General features: G+C 37.1%; 2 protein-coding genes across 2 annotated transcripts; one reads left to right on the top strand and one right to left on the bottom strand.

The window, feature by feature from the left end:
* Positions 1–17: 17 nt before the first annotated feature.
* Positions 18–1,481, bottom strand: LOC148196558 (uncharacterized). The gene is made up of 2 exons (XM_088092867.1): positions 888–1,481; positions 18–788 (listed from the first exon to the last, which is right to left on the bottom strand). Exons 1-2 carry the CDS (start codon positions 1,479–1,481, stop codon positions 18–20), a joined length of 1,365 nt encoding a protein of 454 aa, XP_087948993.1.
* Positions 1,482–14,796: 13,315 nt separating this feature from the next.
* LOC124822305 (TPR repeat-containing thioredoxin TTL1-like) lies at positions 14,797–18,827 on the top strand. The gene is made up of 7 exons (XM_088092931.1): positions 14,797–16,103; positions 16,412–16,607; positions 16,849–17,033; positions 17,131–17,464; positions 17,545–17,749; positions 17,826–17,932; positions 18,065–18,827. The coding sequence occupies exons 1-7, from the start codon at positions 15,214–15,216 to the stop codon at positions 18,215–18,217; spliced, it is 2,070 nt and encodes a 689-aa protein (XP_087949057.1). The 5' UTR covers positions 14,797–15,213; the 3' UTR covers positions 18,218–18,827.
* Positions 18,828–20,570: the final 1,743 nt, after the last annotated feature.

Genomic DNA, 20,570 nt, shown 5'->3' with positions numbered 1-20,570 from the left:
TAGAGGTGCTTCCCCTGTTATCCCTCTTCTAACGCCGCATTCTTCTCCTTCACTCTCATGGCGAGCTCCTTGCTTGCAGCTGCAAGATCTTTTTTCAGTCGGAATGTATAATCTCTTTCGGCTTTCTGACTTCTGACAATTTCTTCATAGGCCCGTGCTTTTTCTTCTTTATCATTCCTCATATCAACGAAATCCTTGCGCACAGCTTGTAATTCCTTTCTCAACCTAGCATTCTTCTCCCTCAGTTTTTCCATCTCTATTTTCAACCCCTTCACCTCTTCGCTCTCTAGGTCTTGGGAGGACCCTTCATTAACCGGCTGATCGCTGATTGGCTTGAAAGGCAGTTTGACTTCCTTTACCCTTTCCAGGATCCAGGTATGATAACTAACTTTGCCGTCCACCACTCCCATCCTTAAATCCTTTTCAGCTCGCATAACGTTTTCCCGAGCACTTCTAACTTTCCTCAACGTTTCGGTGAGGTGCCCATCCTCATAATAGACGAACAATGTTGTAAGGTAGTCCGGTGAAGGTGCCCCCTTCATGGGATTTCCGAATTGCCTTTGAACCAAGACAGGGTTATAATTGATGCAATATCGAGTACCTATGAGGGGTACATTGGGAAAGTTGCCACAATGATGGATGGAGGGCTTAGTCCCAAGCCAAGGAAGACGCCACTTTACTTTTCCACCATTCAAGCCAGCAAAGAATTGGGCCCACTCGTTTCCTCCTTTGTCCTTGGGCCCTTGGTGTGAAGGATCTCCCGATAGACACCTGGCACTAACCGCCCCCTTACATACGCGCGCGGTCATCCACTCATACAGTGCCGGCAAACAACAAAGAATTTTCTTCCCCTTTCTTTCATGGCAAAAACTCATGGTCCCATAAACATCTGCGAGGACTGCTGTCACAGGGTTTTCTGATCTTGTCTTTCTTGCCACGAAGACATCTATCGCGGCATAATCCACAAAGTCCTCTACTTTGGGAAACAACATGACGCCATACACGGTAAGGGCTAACACGTCCATAAAAGTCTCCCACTCTTCCCCATCAGCTAGATGGTGCAAGTACTGTTCCAAATATCCTTGCGTCAGTCCGCGCACTTGATTCCTAGTTACCAACTTGTCTTCAAGTTCCTTGGGATGTACCTTCATTATGGCGGCGATGGTAGGGATGGAGGCGTGATGCTCCAAGTGTTGATACGGAGTGGTACCCTCTAGCGGCAATCCTAGGATGTGCTCAAACTCCTCTATAGTTGGCGCCAGTTGAAAATCTTGAAAGGTGAAGCATCTTAGCGGAGAGTCGTAATACTGTGCCAGGGCTGTGATAGCAAGCAAATGTACTTCTACCTCCATTAAATCCAACAGATTCCCATACTTCTTCTTGAAGTTTTCTCTCTTTATGGTCTTTAACCTTTTGCCTAAGTCTATCAACCCTGTCAAGTTCCCACTATGAGTCCTCAGGCGAGATTTTTTTCTTAACATGGCAGAGTTGGTCTATTGTGTAGCACCAGATCTTGCATCAACTTCCATCTTGTACGAGATCAAGCGAATGCCTGTGATTTCCCCCTAAAACCAGCATGTTACCAAATGACGAATGAACATGATGCATGAAAATATAGTGAAGTAAAACAACATGACTAACAAAAATGTGTGCATGGTATGAGAATGCAAAGTCATTATTTTCAAAAAAAGAACAAACAGAGTGAGGGTTACAGGAATGCACATTTCTCCCTTTGTGCCCTAATAAAGGTTCAGCGCTTCAGATTGAAAGTCAAGTACATGCAACCTCACAAGGATGGCTCTCTGAACCTAAAGGTCGATGGTCACTAGAGCTATGGCCCTTTTCATTGCTTCTCCACAACAGTCAGAGTAATCAACTAGATGTGGAGACACAAATGAAGAGAACAGACTCTAGTTGGGGTTCTCACGATAGCCAAACAGGAAGTACATCCCAGAGTGACACCGCTACACAACCCCTTTAATTCTAAGTTGCACTCAGACCCGGGTATAGGGTCCCACTCATGATATGCATAAAGTGTGTGTCAAGGGAGAATGCAATGCCTACCCAAACCCTCACCTGCAAAACAACCAGAAAAATCCCAGGCAGGTATAAACATGTTTTCTACCCTAGGGTTCAAAATAGAACGATTTTTCAAAGAATAAGCAAAACAACTCACATGCAATTATCATAAATATCAAGCATAGATAAAGAAGAAGGAAAGGAAAACATAAAGTAAAACCACATCAAATTCGCATATCTAATTAAACGACTTGACTCTCTAAGACATCCCTAGTGGAGTCGCCATCTGTCGCAACCGGAATCGCGACGGGACGACGATCCAAAAAGAAACGAGTTTCGAAAAGAGATTTGGAGTCGCCACCATAGTTTATTATGGAAAACTACGGAAAAACCATAAAATGATAAAGCGTGGTCTACAAGAACCAGATTCTAGGTTCGGGAGTCGGTTACGTGTAGGGAAGGTATTAACACCCTACAACGCCTGCCTTAAGGCAGTACCTTTAACTAAATGCACGAATATGATGTGGTTTTCAAAATGTTTAACTATCCCCTAAAATAAAATTATAAATAAACAAAATATATTTTTTAGTTTTTTTGGGCCCGACAAGGATTGACCTTGCTCCTACGTATTCTCATTCAAAATGAGAAATCAGGGTTACGTAGTTCTTTTTGAAACTGTTTGAGAAATTTGTTTGGAAATTGTTTGAAAATTTGTTTTGAAATGATTTTGGATTTTTGGGAAGTGAACCTGACAAGGGCTAACCTTGCTCCTACGTATCTCCACTTTTGATGGAGAATCAAGGATCACGTAGTTCTGACGAGATACTATTTGTTGTTTGAAATTGTTGATGTTTTTAGTTTTGGACAATTTTATATTTTTTGATATTTTTATAAAATAAACGGAAAAGGTATTTAGCACAAGGACGATGCGTGCGATCACACGTGTGCTCAACCTTTAAAATATTTTTGTAATTTTATTTAAGAAAGAAGAAAAGATTTTTAGCACAAGGACGACGCGAGCGGTCACACGTGTGCTTAACCTTCAAAATTATTTTTATACTTTACTTAAGAAAGAAGAAAAGGTTTCTTTTAGCACAAGGACGACGCGAGCGGTCACACGTGTGCTTAACCTTCAAAACGTATTTTTGTAATTTATAAGAAAGAAGAAAAGGTTTCTTTTAGCACAAGGACGACGCGAGCGGTCACACGTGTGCTTAACCTTCAAAACGTATTTTTGTAATTTAAAAGAAAGAAGAAAAGGTTTTTAGCACAAGGACGACGCGAACGGTCACACGTGTGCTTAACCTTCAAAACGTATTTTTGTAATTTATAAGAAAGAAGAAAAGGTTTCTTTTAGCAGAAGGACGACGCGAGCGGTCACACGTGTGCTTAACCTTCAAAACGTATTTTTGTAATTTATAAGAAAGAAGAAAAGGTTTTTAGCACAAGGACGACGCGAACGGTCACACGTGTGCTTAACTTCAAAACGTATTTTCGTAAATTCTTTTACTTAAACTATAAATATTGCATTATTGAATATATATTTTTAGGATAAATAGATATCTAGAATAAATAGATAGAACAAAATAAAATAAAATAAGACAATAAAAATAAAAATAAAATAAAAATAAAATAAATAAATAAATAAAACAAATGAAATAAGATAAACAAAAAATAAAAAAACAAATAAGTAAATAAGAATAAAGCAAAAAAATAGGGGCCTCCGTAGAAGTGGCCGTACGTTGGGAGAGGATTCAGAATAACGAGCGCTCGTTTGGGAGAGTTGACGAACGTACGTTGAGAAGGGAGGCTGAATGACGAGCGTTCGTTTGGGGAGTGCTGACGAACGTACGTTGAGAAATAGAGGCTCGATGGCGAGATTGCGAGCGGACGCTGGGAAATAGAGGCCGAATGACGAGCGTTCGTTTGGGGAGATTAACGATCGTTCGTTGAGAATAATAGCCTGGATGACGAGCGTTCGTTGGGTGATATGACGAACGTACGAGCGTTCATCGGATGATATGACGAACGGACGCTGAGAAACGGAGGCAGAACGACGAGCGCTCGTTGGTGGTATGACGAGCGGACGCTGGGAAAGGAGGTTGAATGACAAGCGCTCATTTGAAAGATGATGAACGGACGCTGGGAAATGGGGCCGAATGACGAGCGCTCGTTGGGGATGAGCGTTCGTTGGGAAAGTAGGCTGAATGACGAGCGCTCGTTTGGGAGATGACGAACGGACGTTGTGGGAGATGAAGAACGGACGTTGAGTACAGGAGGGTGGATGACGAACGCTCGTTGGGGGGAATGACGAGCGGACGTAGGGGAAATGGTCACCAAACTGTCCGTCCAAGAAGTGGTCGGACGGACGTTTGGAGAGGAGGCAGATGACGAACGTTCAAAAAGGGCTAAACAACGTGCGTTTATTTCTGGGCTTGGCCCACCCGGGTGGTTTCTAACCTAGAATCCCCTAGGGGTTCTGCATCTTCCCTTCCCTTCCTCACCCACTCAGATCCAACACTCTCCCGTAAGCTCAATCCCTCAGCTCACCCTCTCTCCGGAGACCCAAGGTCTCTTACTCTCTCCGCAGGCTCACCGCCGCGTCTGTCTAACTGGCCGCCGCGACCCAGCCTCTGTTCCAGTCCACACCACTGCTTACTCCTCCGTGGCGTCGCGCACCGCCAGAGTCCGTGTCGGCCCAAGCTCCGATCAGCTTCTTCTCTTCTCCACCTCTTCGCGTGCGAGAGAGGGACTCTCGCGCCTCCGTGCCAGGCCGACACCACCCCCAGTGAGGCCAACCACCGCAAGCCGCCACGTCATCACTCTCCTCCTTCCAATCTTCTTCTTTTTTCTTTTTTAATTACTGATTGGTTTAAGATTTGGTTTATTCATTCTTTGTTTTCTACCTGGATGTTCCTGGATGTTCCTGTTTACTTTTGAAGCTTTTTAGGTGCAAGTAAATGGATACGGGAATCTTTGTGTGTTGATTAGATTATGAGAAACTGATGAGCAAAGTTGAGAAACAGATTCATAAAAAGGGTGATTGGAAGGGTGTTGGTAGTAGCCCTGAGCGTCAAAACATGGCCATGGGTGAATCGGGACAGTGAAAGGGGCATCCGACGAGTGAATGGGGCATCAATTGTGATTTTGAGCGATGATAGGTGTAGTGGACGATGGGTTGTATTTGTCGAGGCGTTTACGGGTAAACGTAGTATGGAAAATCCAAACGGATGATGGTGGCTGGTGAGGGAAGGGGACAAAGGTTGGAGTCTCTATTGTCACCATGCAGAGACAGGCTCTGTGATGTGAGGAAAATGCATACCTATCTTTTATTATTAGCTAAATAGATGAAAATTGCAGGCACTGGAACTGCATTTTGGGTGCAGTTTCGATTAACAGAGGAAAAAACAAGCAAGCAAACATAATCATATAGTCATTCATCTCTCAGAACCATATGATCATTCATATCTCAGCACGCAAAAAGAAAGCATACCCACGAGGAGAATGACCGAAGAGCTTAGGTATATGAAGACTTACCTTCGCAGCTTGAAGGTGCCTTTCTTCTTGGGTTCTAATTCCCTTTCCTCTCCTAAATGCCGAAAAATAAAGTTAACTGGGTAGCTAGGTTCACCGTCCCTTCTTCTCTTCCGGTTCTCCTCTTTTCTCTTTAGTCTCTTGTTCTCTCGTCTGATGGTGATGAGTGATCCCCCCAGTGTGATTATCTCCCCCAGTCTCCCCTCTGATCTCTCTTTAATGACTATGATGAAAACTCTTTTCAAAAAGCCAAACCCCCAAACTCCTCTCTGCCCTGCATCCTGCGCGCTCTGGGATATCTTCTGGCGTGGGATTTCCCTTTTGTTTTTTTCTTTTCTTCATGTTCACTGTATCTGGCAGAAGCTCGCTTTCAGAAAAAAAACCTTCTCTTTTGGATGTATATTTCTAGTCCTCAATAGAGAATTATAGGAAGAGGGGTCTGCCTTTTGCTATTGCCATTGTGAACGTCCATTTTAAGCATTGCTTTCTGTCAAACGCTGCTTCCTTGCTTTTTCTGAATGCATACTGCTGTTTTATGATAAAGGAAGGGGTTGACCTTGTTTTTTCTTTTTTCTTTTCCTTTTTCTTCTTTTTTTCATTTTCAAATAAAATTAAATAACTAATATATATATACACACACACACACACACACATATATATATATATATATAATAATAATAATAATAATAATAAAATAAATAAATAAATAAATAAGAAGGTAAAATTAAAATATAAATAAAAAAATAAAAATGAAAGAAAATAACATAAAATAAAGTAAAATCAAAATAAAATAAATCTATTAAAATCAATCCGGACGAAATTAGGTGCTGACAACTATGCTTGAGCGTTCGGCCAAGCGTAGCTGCATCTGAGTATTCGGTGATAAACTTAAATTTTGTAAATATATGTATTTGTATATTTTAGTTATTTTTAAACACAATCCCAATATTATCTTATTATATTTATTAATCTTTCTATTATACGTTTAGTAGAGCTCGGTCTCACACCAAGCTCTCGAAATGAGTAGTGCTCGGTCTTATACCAAGCGCTTGTACTCGTTTATGGTTTGATCTATCTTGATGAAATAGCGTTCGGCCAACTTCCGTAGAATTTCCCTCTACCGTGTTCGGTCATTGACTGGCATTAGGTTTCCGTATATGAATTCTTCTAAGTATGGTTCTTTAAACGTCTTGACGTGTCTACATTCATTGGTTCCGGTCTGGAGCCTCAGTACTTGACATGTTCTTTGAGTGTTGGTTTGAGCTCACGAGAGTCAGTTCATTTAACTGATTCATGTTGTAAGTAACGTTCGTTCATATGTTATATAATTGTACTCGGTTTCTTTCTCAATCTGACAGTAACCCTCTCGGTCTTATTCTATTATGGAACGGGAGACTTCTCTGTCTCGTTTCAAGTGTTCATCCTCGTTCTGAGTGAGGACTGAATGTTCGGTATTTGATGTCCTTAAAATCGGTGAACAAAGATGAAATTAAAATGATGGATAATGAAAGATGAAGAGAATATGAGATGGATGAAATGTTGTGGATTGTGAACGAGCGTTCCGGGGAGGAACGACTCATGAATGAATGTTGGAATTTGGTAAAGTATGAATGTGGTTATGCTAAGCTGGCGGTTCATCCTGATGTTCCGTGAGTACTCGTCCTCACGTAGAGGAGGGTAGGTCATGTGTGGGAACGGCAGGAGGTCCTAGTCCTTAGGGGTACTTTGGACAGATAGGACTAACCTCGGGTGGCAACTGATGAGAACATTCCAGTTACTACATCACCCGGGTGCACGAACGTCGTAGCTACACAGATTTCATACAGTCCTGACAGTTAGTCTAGTATTAGGCTTTGAATGAAACGTATGACTAAGTTATCTTGTGTGTTGATGGTATGAATAGTATGATTGTAACTGAATTAAATTACATAAGCTTACCCTGTGTTTTTCCTGTGTTGTTTGGTTTCGTACGTCCGTCTTTGTCATTGCAATGATCATCCGTGTGGATGTCAGCAGAAGGAGACGAGCTGCTGGAAGAGGCGCTGGAAGAAGAAAATTTGGTAGAGGTAGAAGTAAAGACCGAACAATAGGACATTCGGTTAGTAGTCTAGTATAGTAAGGTGGTCTTTCGATCACCTCCCCTTCTGATTTTATTTTGATCGTTCGGTATAAGTTTTGTAAACCGTTCGGTTAAACTTTCTTAACTTGTTTAGTTAATTTTGTAACTCTTTTATGTAAGGTCGTTCGGCCATAAGCGTTCGCTCTACTCTAGTGTGAGACTGATCTGAATTATTGGTAAATGTAATTATTCTATTATATAGTTTATACTGTATTTTTGGGATGTTACATTAATACATTAACTTATTCTTGATTTTTCTTTTTGTGTTTGTTTATTTTCTTTTATGGAATGATCATATAAGTATATATATATATATATATATATATATATATATATATATATATATATATATATATATATATATATATATATATATATATATATATATATATATATATGAGTAGAAATAAAGACAAATGACAGTAGTAATAGAGAAGCTTGGAAAGATAAATGAAAACTTAAAATAATAGAAACCTTAGGTGATAAAGTATATCATAATTTTAAAAAAAAATATCTATTGTGTTTTAGAAGACTATAATTATATTTAGATCCTGATATTTGATAATTTATGAATTTTGTTTACTAAGTAATCTTCTATAAGATTAATTTTTCCATTAAAATTTTAGGATTTTAGAATAAAACATCATTCAAATAAAATCAAATTTTATACTATTCTTATATTTAGTTCATTTGGGCTTTGTTTAAAAGTTGAAGTACACGTAATCACAAATATGACCATGGTTTGTATTTAAAAAAATTTAATATAAAATAAATGCTTTTAAAACCTAAATCATATTAATAAAAATATTTTTTAATACTTTTATAATTTAAAATATAATTATTATTTTATATAACTTCCTATATCAAAGGTGTAACATCCCATTTAAATAGTATTAGTATTATAAAGGAACTATCACGTAATCAATAAAATAGAACATTTAACAAGCATGAATTATAATGTTTCATTATAGTTATCTAAACATAACTATAAAACCAAACTTTATATACAAACTCCTAAACCTAAACTATATACAAAACAATAGTTCTAAAAGAAACTAAACGCTTGTTACATCTCCTTCCAAAGTTTGCTCTACAGAGACATCATCACCCTCTATTCACACCCATCAGATGATCATCACCAAAAGAATAAACCACACACGAACGAACAAACAACGAAACACATAAAAAGGGTAAGCTAATGAAGAAAATAGTCAATCACAAATTAATAAGATTCATCATACAATATTTTTTATACATACATAACAATCATCCTAAGCATATTATAAACCTAGACCTGACCATCTGGATATAGTATGAATGTCGAGCTATGGCGGGTCATGCACTTTTGGTGACCTCTACTACTCTACACACTCGTTGCTAATGGGTTTTACGATACCACACATACAAGGTTAGTCTGTACTGCATCTTAGACCATAGTGGAAGCACCTAGACTAAGACCTCTCATTACTCTCATAAAATGCATCACTCCTCTCTAATTGAGAATGAATTATCATTAGAGTGTCAGGATAACCCCCAAGACTAAGCTTCCTACATTTATATCAACAACACTTTGATACAACAACCAAGAATTCTCTTTAGAACTCTTATAAACCTCAATTCCATATCATCACATATATCAAACCGTACCATAGAGTCTTATATAACACATAATACCATTTACATCCAAACCCAGTAGAGAAGAGCAATTAAAACAACCTAGAAAACTTAGATCCACTCGCTCAAAGTCAAAATCAGGGTGCCCAGTGAGTACAGGCTCGCCCAACGAGCAACCTTCACTCCTCTATTGAGAGCAAAAACAGTGAGTTCCACCAGCCCAGCGAGCTGGCTCACCTAGCCACTGAAACCACTGCCAAAACACTCTAATTACTCGTTCAACGAGCGATTGACTCGCCCAACCACTCTGCATAATTCTATAAAACATCAATTCTGCATAATTTGCACCCTTTCAACCTAACATGACTTATCTTAGGCACTCCTACCAACTTCTACCAGTTTCATTTGGTGTTCTAAGCCACAATTGACCTATCTAGGAGTATGTACCTCAACTTCAATCATGTTTAAACTCATTGTACAATGAAAATCCAACTCATGTCAACTAAAACTCCATTTCATAGACCTTAAATCATTTATACCTTTTCTAATGTATAACTTAGCAACTTAGGGATCTAAACAAGTCTCATATGACTCAAGGATAATCCCCAAACACTCCACTTTGTCTTCAACCTTCCAAATCAAAATCTCACCCTCCAAAACCCAAAAATACACCAAAATTCTTCAAATCGTAACTTATTATCTATCATCCATTTCTAGACCAATTCTCTGCTAATTTACCACCTAAAAAAGTCTCAAATAGTCATACAACAGTTTTAAATCACAACATCTCCATTTAGACCATTATTTGTAAAACTAACCTATTAAAACCCTCATTTTAGACCAAAATTGACCTGTAATCCATCCTAATCCTTCCTTCTCAACATTTCAACAAAATTTGGCATCACCAACATTCAAAACCACGGAAATTCATAACCAAAATCAAGTCCAAACATAATCATCACAGTCCATAAACATCATTCACAACATTAAGCATCAAAAGCTAGTTACAAGTTCAATAACAATTTATACTAAAGCAGTTATTCCCCTTTCAACCAAGTCAACATAATCTACTACCAATCATAAATCATACATATCAAAGTAAAATTAAATCAAAGAAATGTCATTAGCTTCTCTTACCTTCACATAAACGCTACCAAACTCTAAACACGCACAATCCTTGTGTTACCAATAAGGAGTATTGGTAAATCTTGAAGAAATTTGTTTTGATGATGCTACAAGAAGTTTTAGTTGAAGAAGATATTAGAATTAGTTAAAAGCAAGTTGTAGAAATTAAATGTAGTAGGAAATTCTTGTAAACCTTGTAAAACTTGCATTTTTAACCTGCAATAATCGATTATGATTAAGCAATAATCGATTATCACAAGTCATACTTGAATAATCGATTATCACTTCATATAATCGATTATCACATCTTTGAAAACCTGTAACGGACTTGAATAATCGATTATCACTTACAATAATCGATTATTCATGGCAGTTGGGAGCTGTCCTTTGGCATTCAGTGTACTTGGCTATATATTTTGATTTGGAGAAATCAGGAGGGAACGTTGTTGAACAGAAGCTCTTGCAGAATACTGTTTGTCAGAGGAAGTTCTCAGAAGCTATAGTTCAAGTTCCCTTGCTTGGTCTCGTGAACAGGAGAGGCTCGCGTGTCGTGTGTCGATAGTCGGAGCAAGCTCTCTTCGAGTTAGCAAGGTGCTCTGCCTGGTCTCGTGAATAGGAGAAGCTCGTGTTTCGTTTGTCGATAGTCGGAGCGGTTCTCTTCGAGTTGGCAGAGTGTTCTTCTTCCGGTTCGTTCGTCGAAGGAAGGTTTATTTATCTGCTTTATTCACTATTTCTTGTAATCTGTTAAATAACTTTTTAGTGAAAAAGGTTAATCACTATTTATAGTGATTAACGACTGGACGTAGATTCTTTTGAATCGAACCAGGATAAAAATTGCTTGTGTGATTTTCTATTCCCTACACTCTTTATCTTTTACGCATATCAACTGTTTGATAAATTTTCTCTAAGAAAATTGTTTTTCTAAAACGGACCATTAAACTTGATTTGTGACCGTAACACGCTTTCCGAATATTTTATTCCGCTGCGCGACTCTATAACGGTACCGATTGTTCCAACACCTTGCTTCAAGCTCAAGGAACTCTAGAAACACCTACAAACCATTGAATTGTTATCAAAGTGAGTCCTTAGAACCTTAGATTCATAAAGAACTAAAAAAGAAGCTCAATTGAAACATACGAAAGATTCTTGCACATGGTCTTAACCGAAGAATTAAAGGAAAAATGGATAAGAACTTACTTGCTCTAGAAGGAAATTGATCGAATAATGATGAAGATTACACTGCTATGATCTCCTAAACACTTCCTGATCGTCAAACAGATAATCTAGGAGTTAGAAATTGTAAAGAGAAGGAAAAGAGAACTCAAATAAAGAGTTCTAAAGAGATGATGAATGTTTTAGATAATGAGACATGTTTATGAAATTCTATTTATATTATTGACTTATTTTAACTTTAAAATACTCGGTCTCATTATTTTAAAATACTTATCAACTCTAATACTCTATTTTGCATGTTCTTAGAGAAGGAGAGTTTAATTAGATTGAGAACTAAATTCATAAAATAACTTAATTTAATGTATAATCATAATGATTTGATTTATTTCACATATATTTTAGCAAATTTATCATATATTCCATTTTAATATTATAAATTGAATTAAATTATGATTAAAATCCGTGCTTAATAATAACTCCTGGTAATACTAATGAACAAAATTTATGAAATGGAACCTGATAAATCTGCAGGGATAATAAAAAATATATCTACACTTAAACTTATACTTAAATGGAGTAGCAAAACTAATACTAAGATACAACTTAAAAAGGTAGCGTGATTAAACATCTTGAAAAAAAAAAAAGAAATTTAAATGATAATTTGACCATGACAATGACTATTTTTTTTAATTATAAATTAATTATTTAAAAATAATTCTTTAAAATATAAACTTGTATTAAAGGAATTAATTTTAAAGTATTAAAACTACACGTAAATAAATTTAAATTTTCAAAAAGACAAATTTGAATATATTGTGTCACACGGTATAAGTTTAAAAAGTAAGTGATTTTTTAAAAACACATTTAATTTCTAAATAAAAAATATAAACATTTGAAATTAAATTATAAATAATTATTTAAAATTTAATATTTATCATACAATTAGCTTTACTTTAATTATTTAAATTTTTTACTATTTAAATAAAATTATAAGCAACAATTATTAGGTGATAGTTCATATATACAAATCGAATATATCACAGTATCTGTATTTACTTCATCAATAAATAAATAATTAAAATATCACATCCATTACTTAATTATGTATATCTATTAAAAAATATTCCTTATTAATTGTTAATTTATTTATAAAGAGCATGCATTCTTTTTTCTAGACTAATTAGTATAATTAATTAAACTTTTTTATGTTTCTTCTCGATGAGAATTTAGAATTTTTTACGTGGTCATCAAATTAAAGTGAGACATCATCACTTTGTATAAAAGTGACGCATTTCAACGTCACTTTTTATTTTCTTTAGTTTAACTTTCATTAATCTATTTTCTATAAAATAATGTATTGCATAAGTTTGTTTCATCAACTTAATTTCGCATTCATGAAGCTTTCAATATTTCACAAAAGGGTCTTTAGATTGACTAATTAAATCTCTATCAAATGTTAAATAGTGACAAAACAAATTAGTTACTAAACATACAATTTAACTTTTAAATCTCTAAACAAAAATGGATAGTTAATAAAATCGCAATCACTAACAAAGATAGTGACCAATTTAATGGTTAGTCATCAATTTCGTAATTTAGCAACTAAAAGATTAAATGATTGGAAAGTAAAAATTAGTCTTATAAGAGGTTCTAGAAATCATTTTTAATAACTAAATTTGTAACAAAGAAAGTTACGATAATTTAATTAGCAATATCTAATTTGAGTGAGAGACCTCTTTCAGCAACCCAAAATGTAAAAGTCCATAAACTTTTCAAAAGAAAACATCACCTACACACACCTCACATTATCACTAACAAAACAACACTCAAATTAATTGTTTCTACTTCTTCTAAAACCCTCTAAATCCCCACTTTCCCTTTATATCATATGTGGATGAAGCTTTTCATTCTACTCTAATAAAATAAAGAAACAATTCTTTTTATGCAAAAATCTTTTCCAAGTAAAGTTTAAGATTTGTATTAGATATTATAAACACTGTAAATTAGAATTTAAAAAACATATATACGTGTGTATATATATACACACATATATATATATATATATATATATATATATATATATATATATATATATATATATATATATATATATGGGTCATTTAATAAGAAACAAAAATATTGTATTTGCGTTATCTTTTCATTTTTAAGGACATAGTTCATATAGCTAATACAAATCTCCAAATGTTTTTAATCATCGAGTAATATAAACTGATACTAGAGGCAATTACACAGTCAGAAAATGTTCATCGACCATTTATAAAATACTTAGAAATAATCTATTACCAATGTTTTTATTTTAATGAGAAAAACATGCATGTCCTTATAAAAAATGTAAGCAGAAGCTTTGCCTATTAAATCAATGTTGTGATAATTGATGATACCCACAGATATTTTAGCAATGTAGGTGTTTGTGTGATAAACCATGCGGGTTTCTAAAAGTGCTTTATTTGGATGTTGGGGGCCTTAATTACACTTTAATTGCCGTTGAACACATGAATTAGCGAATTGATTAGTTTTAATCGCTGTTGTTTTGGAAAGGATTTGATTTCACAGTGAGTTCCTTGACATGTAAGGTATTTTGAAGCATGGTATTTAATTGGAAGGCAAAGGTAAAAAATTGAAGCCATAAGATTCTGGGGTAGGTTAAAAATTCATCATACTTAGCAATAAAAAAGAATGGGAGTGAATGATGAGTATAAATTTGAAGAGTTAGGAAATGAATGAAATAGCAGCATTAATGAGTGTGCAGAAGAAATGAAAATTCATTGTTCTAATTTGGGAATTTATTAAATGAAAAAAGAAGAAAAAGAAAAGGGGAAAGTAAATGTACTTTGGTAGAGTAATTAAGAAGGAGGACAAGTGGCAAGTGAAAATAGAGAAATGACAGGGAATGAGAGTGATTATCACTTCCTCCCAAGAGAGAGTGGGTGACATTTGCCACATCAAAACACACCAAATTAAATTAAATTAATATGCCATATTTGCTAAAATAAATGTCAAATAATTAAATTTAATGGTGGTGACTATGATTATCATTATTATAAAAACAGTGGCAATTAAATTGGTAGAAAAAGTGGTAAAATAAAAGGAAGGCAGAACAAAACCTGTCTCGTGAAGCAGCAGGTGAAGGAGGAGGAAAAGAAAAATAAAAGTTGAATCTTTTTCTTCTCCATTCTTCTTCTTCTGGCTAGAAAAAAAAAAAAAAAAAAGGAGTAAAAAGCTTTAATTGATTTGATTTGATTTACCCTAACACACTCTCTCTCTCTCAGAATTCCACCACCAACAACACTCCACTCAGAAACAACTCACTCACATTCATTCTTTGCTTGCTCCTTTTATATCACGAGATCCCCATCCCTTTCTTTCTTTCTTCTCCTCTCTCTCTCCTCTCTCTCTCTCTTTCGCTCATGTCTTCTCCTCCAGAACTTCCCAATTATCGCTCTTCCACGACCACTGTCACCACCACTCATTGCTAACACTAAACCCCCAGAGAGAGGAGAGGCTTCTTCTTTCTTCTTTCTTCTTTCTTCTTTCTTCTTTCTTCTTCTTCTTCTTCTTCCTTTTCATCCCAAGCTTCAATTTTGAGCCCACCCTTTTGCTCCCGAACGATGTCGCATTCCTCCGGCTTGGACGACTTCGCGGATCGATTCCGCCATGCGCTCAGCTGCAACAACGATGCCGGCAACATTAACAAGCCTGACTTCCGAGAACTCGATCTGGGCTCCCCGGTGTCGCCATTGCGCACCACGCGCGCCCCCGCGGCGAGTACCAGCTCAAGCTCGTCTGGGTCCTTCTCGGGTCGAACAGGGACCAACCAGATTCCCCGAAAGCCTGATTCTTCGCTCACCAATAGTAACACTAACAACACCAGTAGTAGCAACCACAACAACAACAACTCCGGCGAGCTTTCTGGTTCGAGTGAGAACAGTCCCACCGCCCGTGGTTTCAAACCGGGTCATACGAGATCCGACTCTGGATCCACGCCAGCGCCGCTGATATACTCCGGCCAGACTGCTACTTCGCCTGCGTTGAATGTTCTCCCCACTGGGAACATCTGCCCCTCCGGGAAGATCTTGAAGACTGGGATGGGGATGGTGGCGAATCGGAGTAGTAGAAGCGATGTTTTGGGGTCCGGCATGGGGAACTACGGCCACGGGAGCATAATGCGCGGCGGCGGGAAGGCGGAGCCGGTTAGCTCACGCGGCGGTGGCGGCAATGAGGCAGTGAAGAGAGGTGGGCACGTGCAGGGTGTGGATCCGGAGGAGTTGAAGAGATTGGGGAATGAGTGTTATAAAAGAGGGAACTTTGCTGATGCGTTGAGTCTTTACGATCGCGCTATTGCGATGTCGCCGGCTAGTGCCGCTTACCGGAGCAACCGCGCGGCGGCGCTGACAGGGCTGGGACGTCTGGGTGAGGCCGTGAGGGAATGCGAGGAGGCTGTGAGATTGGATCCTAATTATGGAAGGGCTCATCAGCGTTTGGCTTCTCTATTCCTCAGGTGCGGATCACTGATCGTGTTCTTTTATTTGCTGTTTGATTTTTGTTGAAGGTGGTACCCGTCAGAGTTTGATGGCATTGGTTGATTTGAGTCTTCTTCCATAGGCTAAAATCAACTTCTGAATCCCAGCTTTTAGAGAAGTTGGCTCATTTGTTGATTTTAACTTGTGGAAGAAGCCCAATTCAATTCGTTGACATTCTTATTCTCTTTTGGTGTTATGGAGGAGTTTGTTCAACAAGATTTTGGTTGCCTTGTTAGGTTAGAGTGTGGAATTATGTTGATGTGAATGTAAAGTGGTAATGTGACAGGTTAGGACAGGTCGAGAATGCTAGGAAGCACCTTTGCTACCCTGGGATGCAGCCAGATCCGTCTGAGATGCAGAGGTTGCAAGTGGTGGAAAAGCATATAAGCAAATGCGGGGATGTGAGGAGGATAGGGGATTGGAAGAGTGTTCTGAGGGAGGTGGATGCTGCTGTTGCTGCTGGAGCGGATTCTTCTCCTCAGGTATGGATAATGTTGTTACTGTTTTCATGGTTTTAGATTGTGATTGTGGTTTCAGTTTTGTCGCGATCCTTGCTGACAAATGTGGCTGATGCAGCCGCCATTGCAGTGGTGAGAATGCGGCTGAAATTACAGTTATTTAAAACCTTGGTTGTTTGTTATCATTGTTATGTTGAAATCTGAGTTGTACCATGTTTTGGAGGAGTGGATGAATGGCTGAACTGGTTGGAAATTGAATTTACAGCTCTTTATGTGTAGAGCAGAAGCGTTTTTGAAGCTCCACCAGATTGATGATGCAGAAACAGTTTTGTCCCATATACCGAAATCAGAGTTGCACATCAGTTCCACTTCTCAGACAAGATTTTTCGGGATGCTTTCTGAGGCGTATTTCTATTTTGTGAGAGCACAGATTGAGATGGCATTGGGAAGGTGAGATCAGACACTAATAGAATAGCCATGATGGGAAATCCTAAGATGGTGAAAGGTTTGTGTTGGAAAGTGAAATCGGATGATGGGTGTATTGCAGGTTCGAGAACGCCGTTACAGCTGCTGAGAAAGCCAGTCAGATTGATCCACGGAGTGTTGAAGTTGCTGTTTCGCTGAACAATGTGAGGATGGTGGCAAGGGCTCGAGTGCGTGGCAATGATCTCTTTAAATCTGAAAGGTACACCGAAGCTTGCTCGGCGTACGGAGAAGGTCTGAGACTGGACCCTTCCAATTCTGTGCTATATTGCAACAGAGCAGCTTGTTGGTTTAAGCTTGGCCACTGGGAAAGATCAATTGAAGACTCCAACCAAGCTTTGCACATCCAACCAAATTACACCAAGGCCCTTCTTCGAAGGGCTGCATCAAACAACAAGGTGAGTTGATTTCTTATTATACAATGTTTTCTTTCCTCGAGTGTCCGTGATATACAATGTTTTCTTGCTATTAAATGCAGCTAGAACGGTGGGAGGAAGCCGTCAAAGATTATGAGGTCTTGAGGAGAGAACTTCCAAACGATAACGAAGTTGCTGAATCTCTTTTCCATGCACAAGTTGCCCTGAAGAAATCACGTGGGGAAGAAGTATATAATCTAAAATTTGGTGGCGAAGTGGAAGAAATATCAGGTCTGGAGCAGTTTAGAGCTGCAATATCTTTACCAGGTAATTCTTAAAGTCTTTTGCAACTCACTTTGGTCATTCTTTAAAGTCTCTCTGATAATATCTGTTAATTTGGCAGGTGTATGTCTTGTCCATTTTGAAGTTGCATCTAACTCGCAATGCAAACAGATATCACCGTTTGTCGATACACTATGCGGTCGATATCCATCCATTAACTTCCTCAAGGTAGCTCACTTTACACATTAAACGAAGTCTCTTTCAGTCTGCAACTGCTGTTTTACTAAATCTAAGGCTCAAAAGAGCAAGAGATGGGAAGTTTCTAATGCATGGAAGTGTGTTTTGTGTGTTTGAATGAAGGTGGACATTGAAGAAAGCCGAGCAGTTGCAACTGCGGAGAACGTTAGAATTGTACCAACCTTCAAGATATACAAAAATGGGAGCCGAGTGAAGGAAATCGTTTGCCCAAGTCGTGAGATGTTGGAACACTCGGTGAGGCATTACAGCTTTTAGAAGTGATGGGCGGTGATGCTTCTCCGTTGTCTTGTTCTGCAGATGTTGTTGTTGTTGTCGTCTCCTCCACCCCTCCTCCACCCCCCATAATACCTGTGACATAGTGAAAACCAGATAATAATCTCTTTAGCAGCAGCCAATGCCATTGGATCCCAGAGATAGTGTAGTCCCTTTTGGAGTTTTTATTTATTCATTCATTCCTCATTGCTCTTTGCTTCGATGTTCCTTCCTCCCAAATGCCCTTTCTCCATTTTCGTTTTCTTCTCTACTCCTTAGGTGGTCAGCCGTTCTTGTACCCCCAGTTTCTTCAAGGCCAAAAGGAAAACAAAAAAAAAAAGAAAAAAGGAAAAAAAAATGTTTTTAAATGTATGTACAATTGATTTAATTATGAGTTTAAAAGTACCTGTTAAGATAGAGAAATATATAGAGAGAGATATAGAATGAAGGGAGGGGAGGGGGCAACTGTACATGTATATATGTGATGATATATATATACAAGAGAGTGGAAGAAGGGTTTGAGGATGAAGATGTCATTATTATTATTATTATTATTATTGTTTTTTTGAATGTTAACGATTTAATGAATAAAAAGTTGGGATTTTTTTGTTTGTGTTACAGTGTGGAAAAGGGGAGTAATGGCATTTAAGATGATGGGGTTTTGTTGGGTATGTTTGAGATGTAAAGGGAAAGGTGGTTGATAGCATTGATAAGTGGATGTTGGTAATTTGATTGGGCGGTGGAGGCGTCGGTAATTAAAAAAATGGTGCCTTCAAAAGGAGAAGAATAAATAAATAAAGGAAATGCCGGGTTGGTGGTTAGGGTCACATGTGCCCATTTAAGAACTTCGTTTCTTTCGATAATAAATATCTATCAAAATGAACAATCTCAGATTAATCCTAAGAGGAATCTTCTGTCGGTCATGCCAGCTGTTAAAACCACAGCCATTCACATAGGGTGGGCCTTCACGTGGCCCACACGTGCGCTGTAAAGCTCTAAATAAATAATAAAACCCTCAATTTTTCATTTTCTTTTTTAATTATATAAAAATAAAAAAGAGAATGAGGGTTGGGTTGAGTTGAATTTGAGTGGAGTGGTGAAGGATAGTGTAGGAAACGTACGGTGTACGACAACATAATGAAAAGAGAGAAAGTTATGTCGTTTGGTATATATTTCAAAGGTCGTTTTCTTCTTTTGTTCAGACTTAATCATGTCACGCAACAGGCATTATTGCATTGCATGGATTTCAAAAACTAATTTGTGTTTAACGTTGTTTTCTCTCTACAATGCAAAACTCTTCTTATTTGCTGCTTGCTACCAATAATTGAATTATTGCATGACATGGATTTCAAAAACTAATTTGTGTTTAACTTGTTTTCTCTCCACAATGCAAAACTCTTCTTATTTGCTACTTGCTACCAATAATTGAATGTTTTAATCTTCTTAAGCTGAACAAACTTATATGAATGTTCAAAGCTACAGTACCATTGTAGAAGCGCCTTATTATACAGTAGCAGGTGTAAAAATTCATCTGTTAAAACAAAATCCAATCAAGAGGTCACAAAAGACATACGAAAAAGCTTTTATGAGCACATAAGATATGTAACTCAACAATGATTGGTAATTGAAACTGTTCCAGGATTTCAATTTACAGTTTTTATTAGATCGAATTACTTGATGACTTAAATTAACCTAATTATTAGCTTAGGTTGTATTTTATTTGATTCCTAAATTATTTTTTATAAAAATTGTTATTTTTAATTAATTTAATATTGGAAAATTATAACTTAAAAAGAAGTTAAAAATTGGAGCCAATTCTTTAAACCCACTCAAGAGTGGACTAGGTTTTCTGGGTAGATAGAGTTTAACAAAAACACAACCTGATAACTTTTTAGTGGATTAGCCCAATTAGCAACCATCCTAGTTCAATAGCATCAAATAACATACCTTTTATACAATGTTCTACCCAAATTCTATACCACCCTTTTAACTGTCCAAATCTTAAAACTATGTAAATGAAACAAACATCTAATCATATTTATCATCAAATTTTTGTTTTCTATACCTTACAAATAATAACGGCTGAAAATTTTATTAACTCTTTCTGATCCTCAGAAGAAATAACATCTTTTTAAATGTCACAACTAGAAAATTATAATTGCTTTTATGAAAGAATGTTTATTGCATACTCCAAGTAAAATTTTCAAGTTATCTTATAAGATGCATCAAACAACAAATTTTCTAGGCTAGAGTTTAATTTTTCAAAAATCAAATTCCTAATTGTGATTTTAAAAAATTTAGACTTCAGTTGCAAAGCACAAATATGAACTAAACTTTTCAGGAAAAGAATTAAAAA

This window comes from Vigna umbellata, chromosome 6 (genome assembly GCF_029865625.1).
Source record: "Vigna umbellata cultivar VRB3 chromosome 6, Vumbellata_1.0, whole genome shotgun sequence".
Lineage (NCBI taxonomy): Eukaryota > Viridiplantae > Streptophyta > Magnoliopsida > Fabales > Fabaceae > Vigna > Vigna umbellata.
This window is presented reverse-complemented; position numbering and strand designations above follow the sequence as displayed.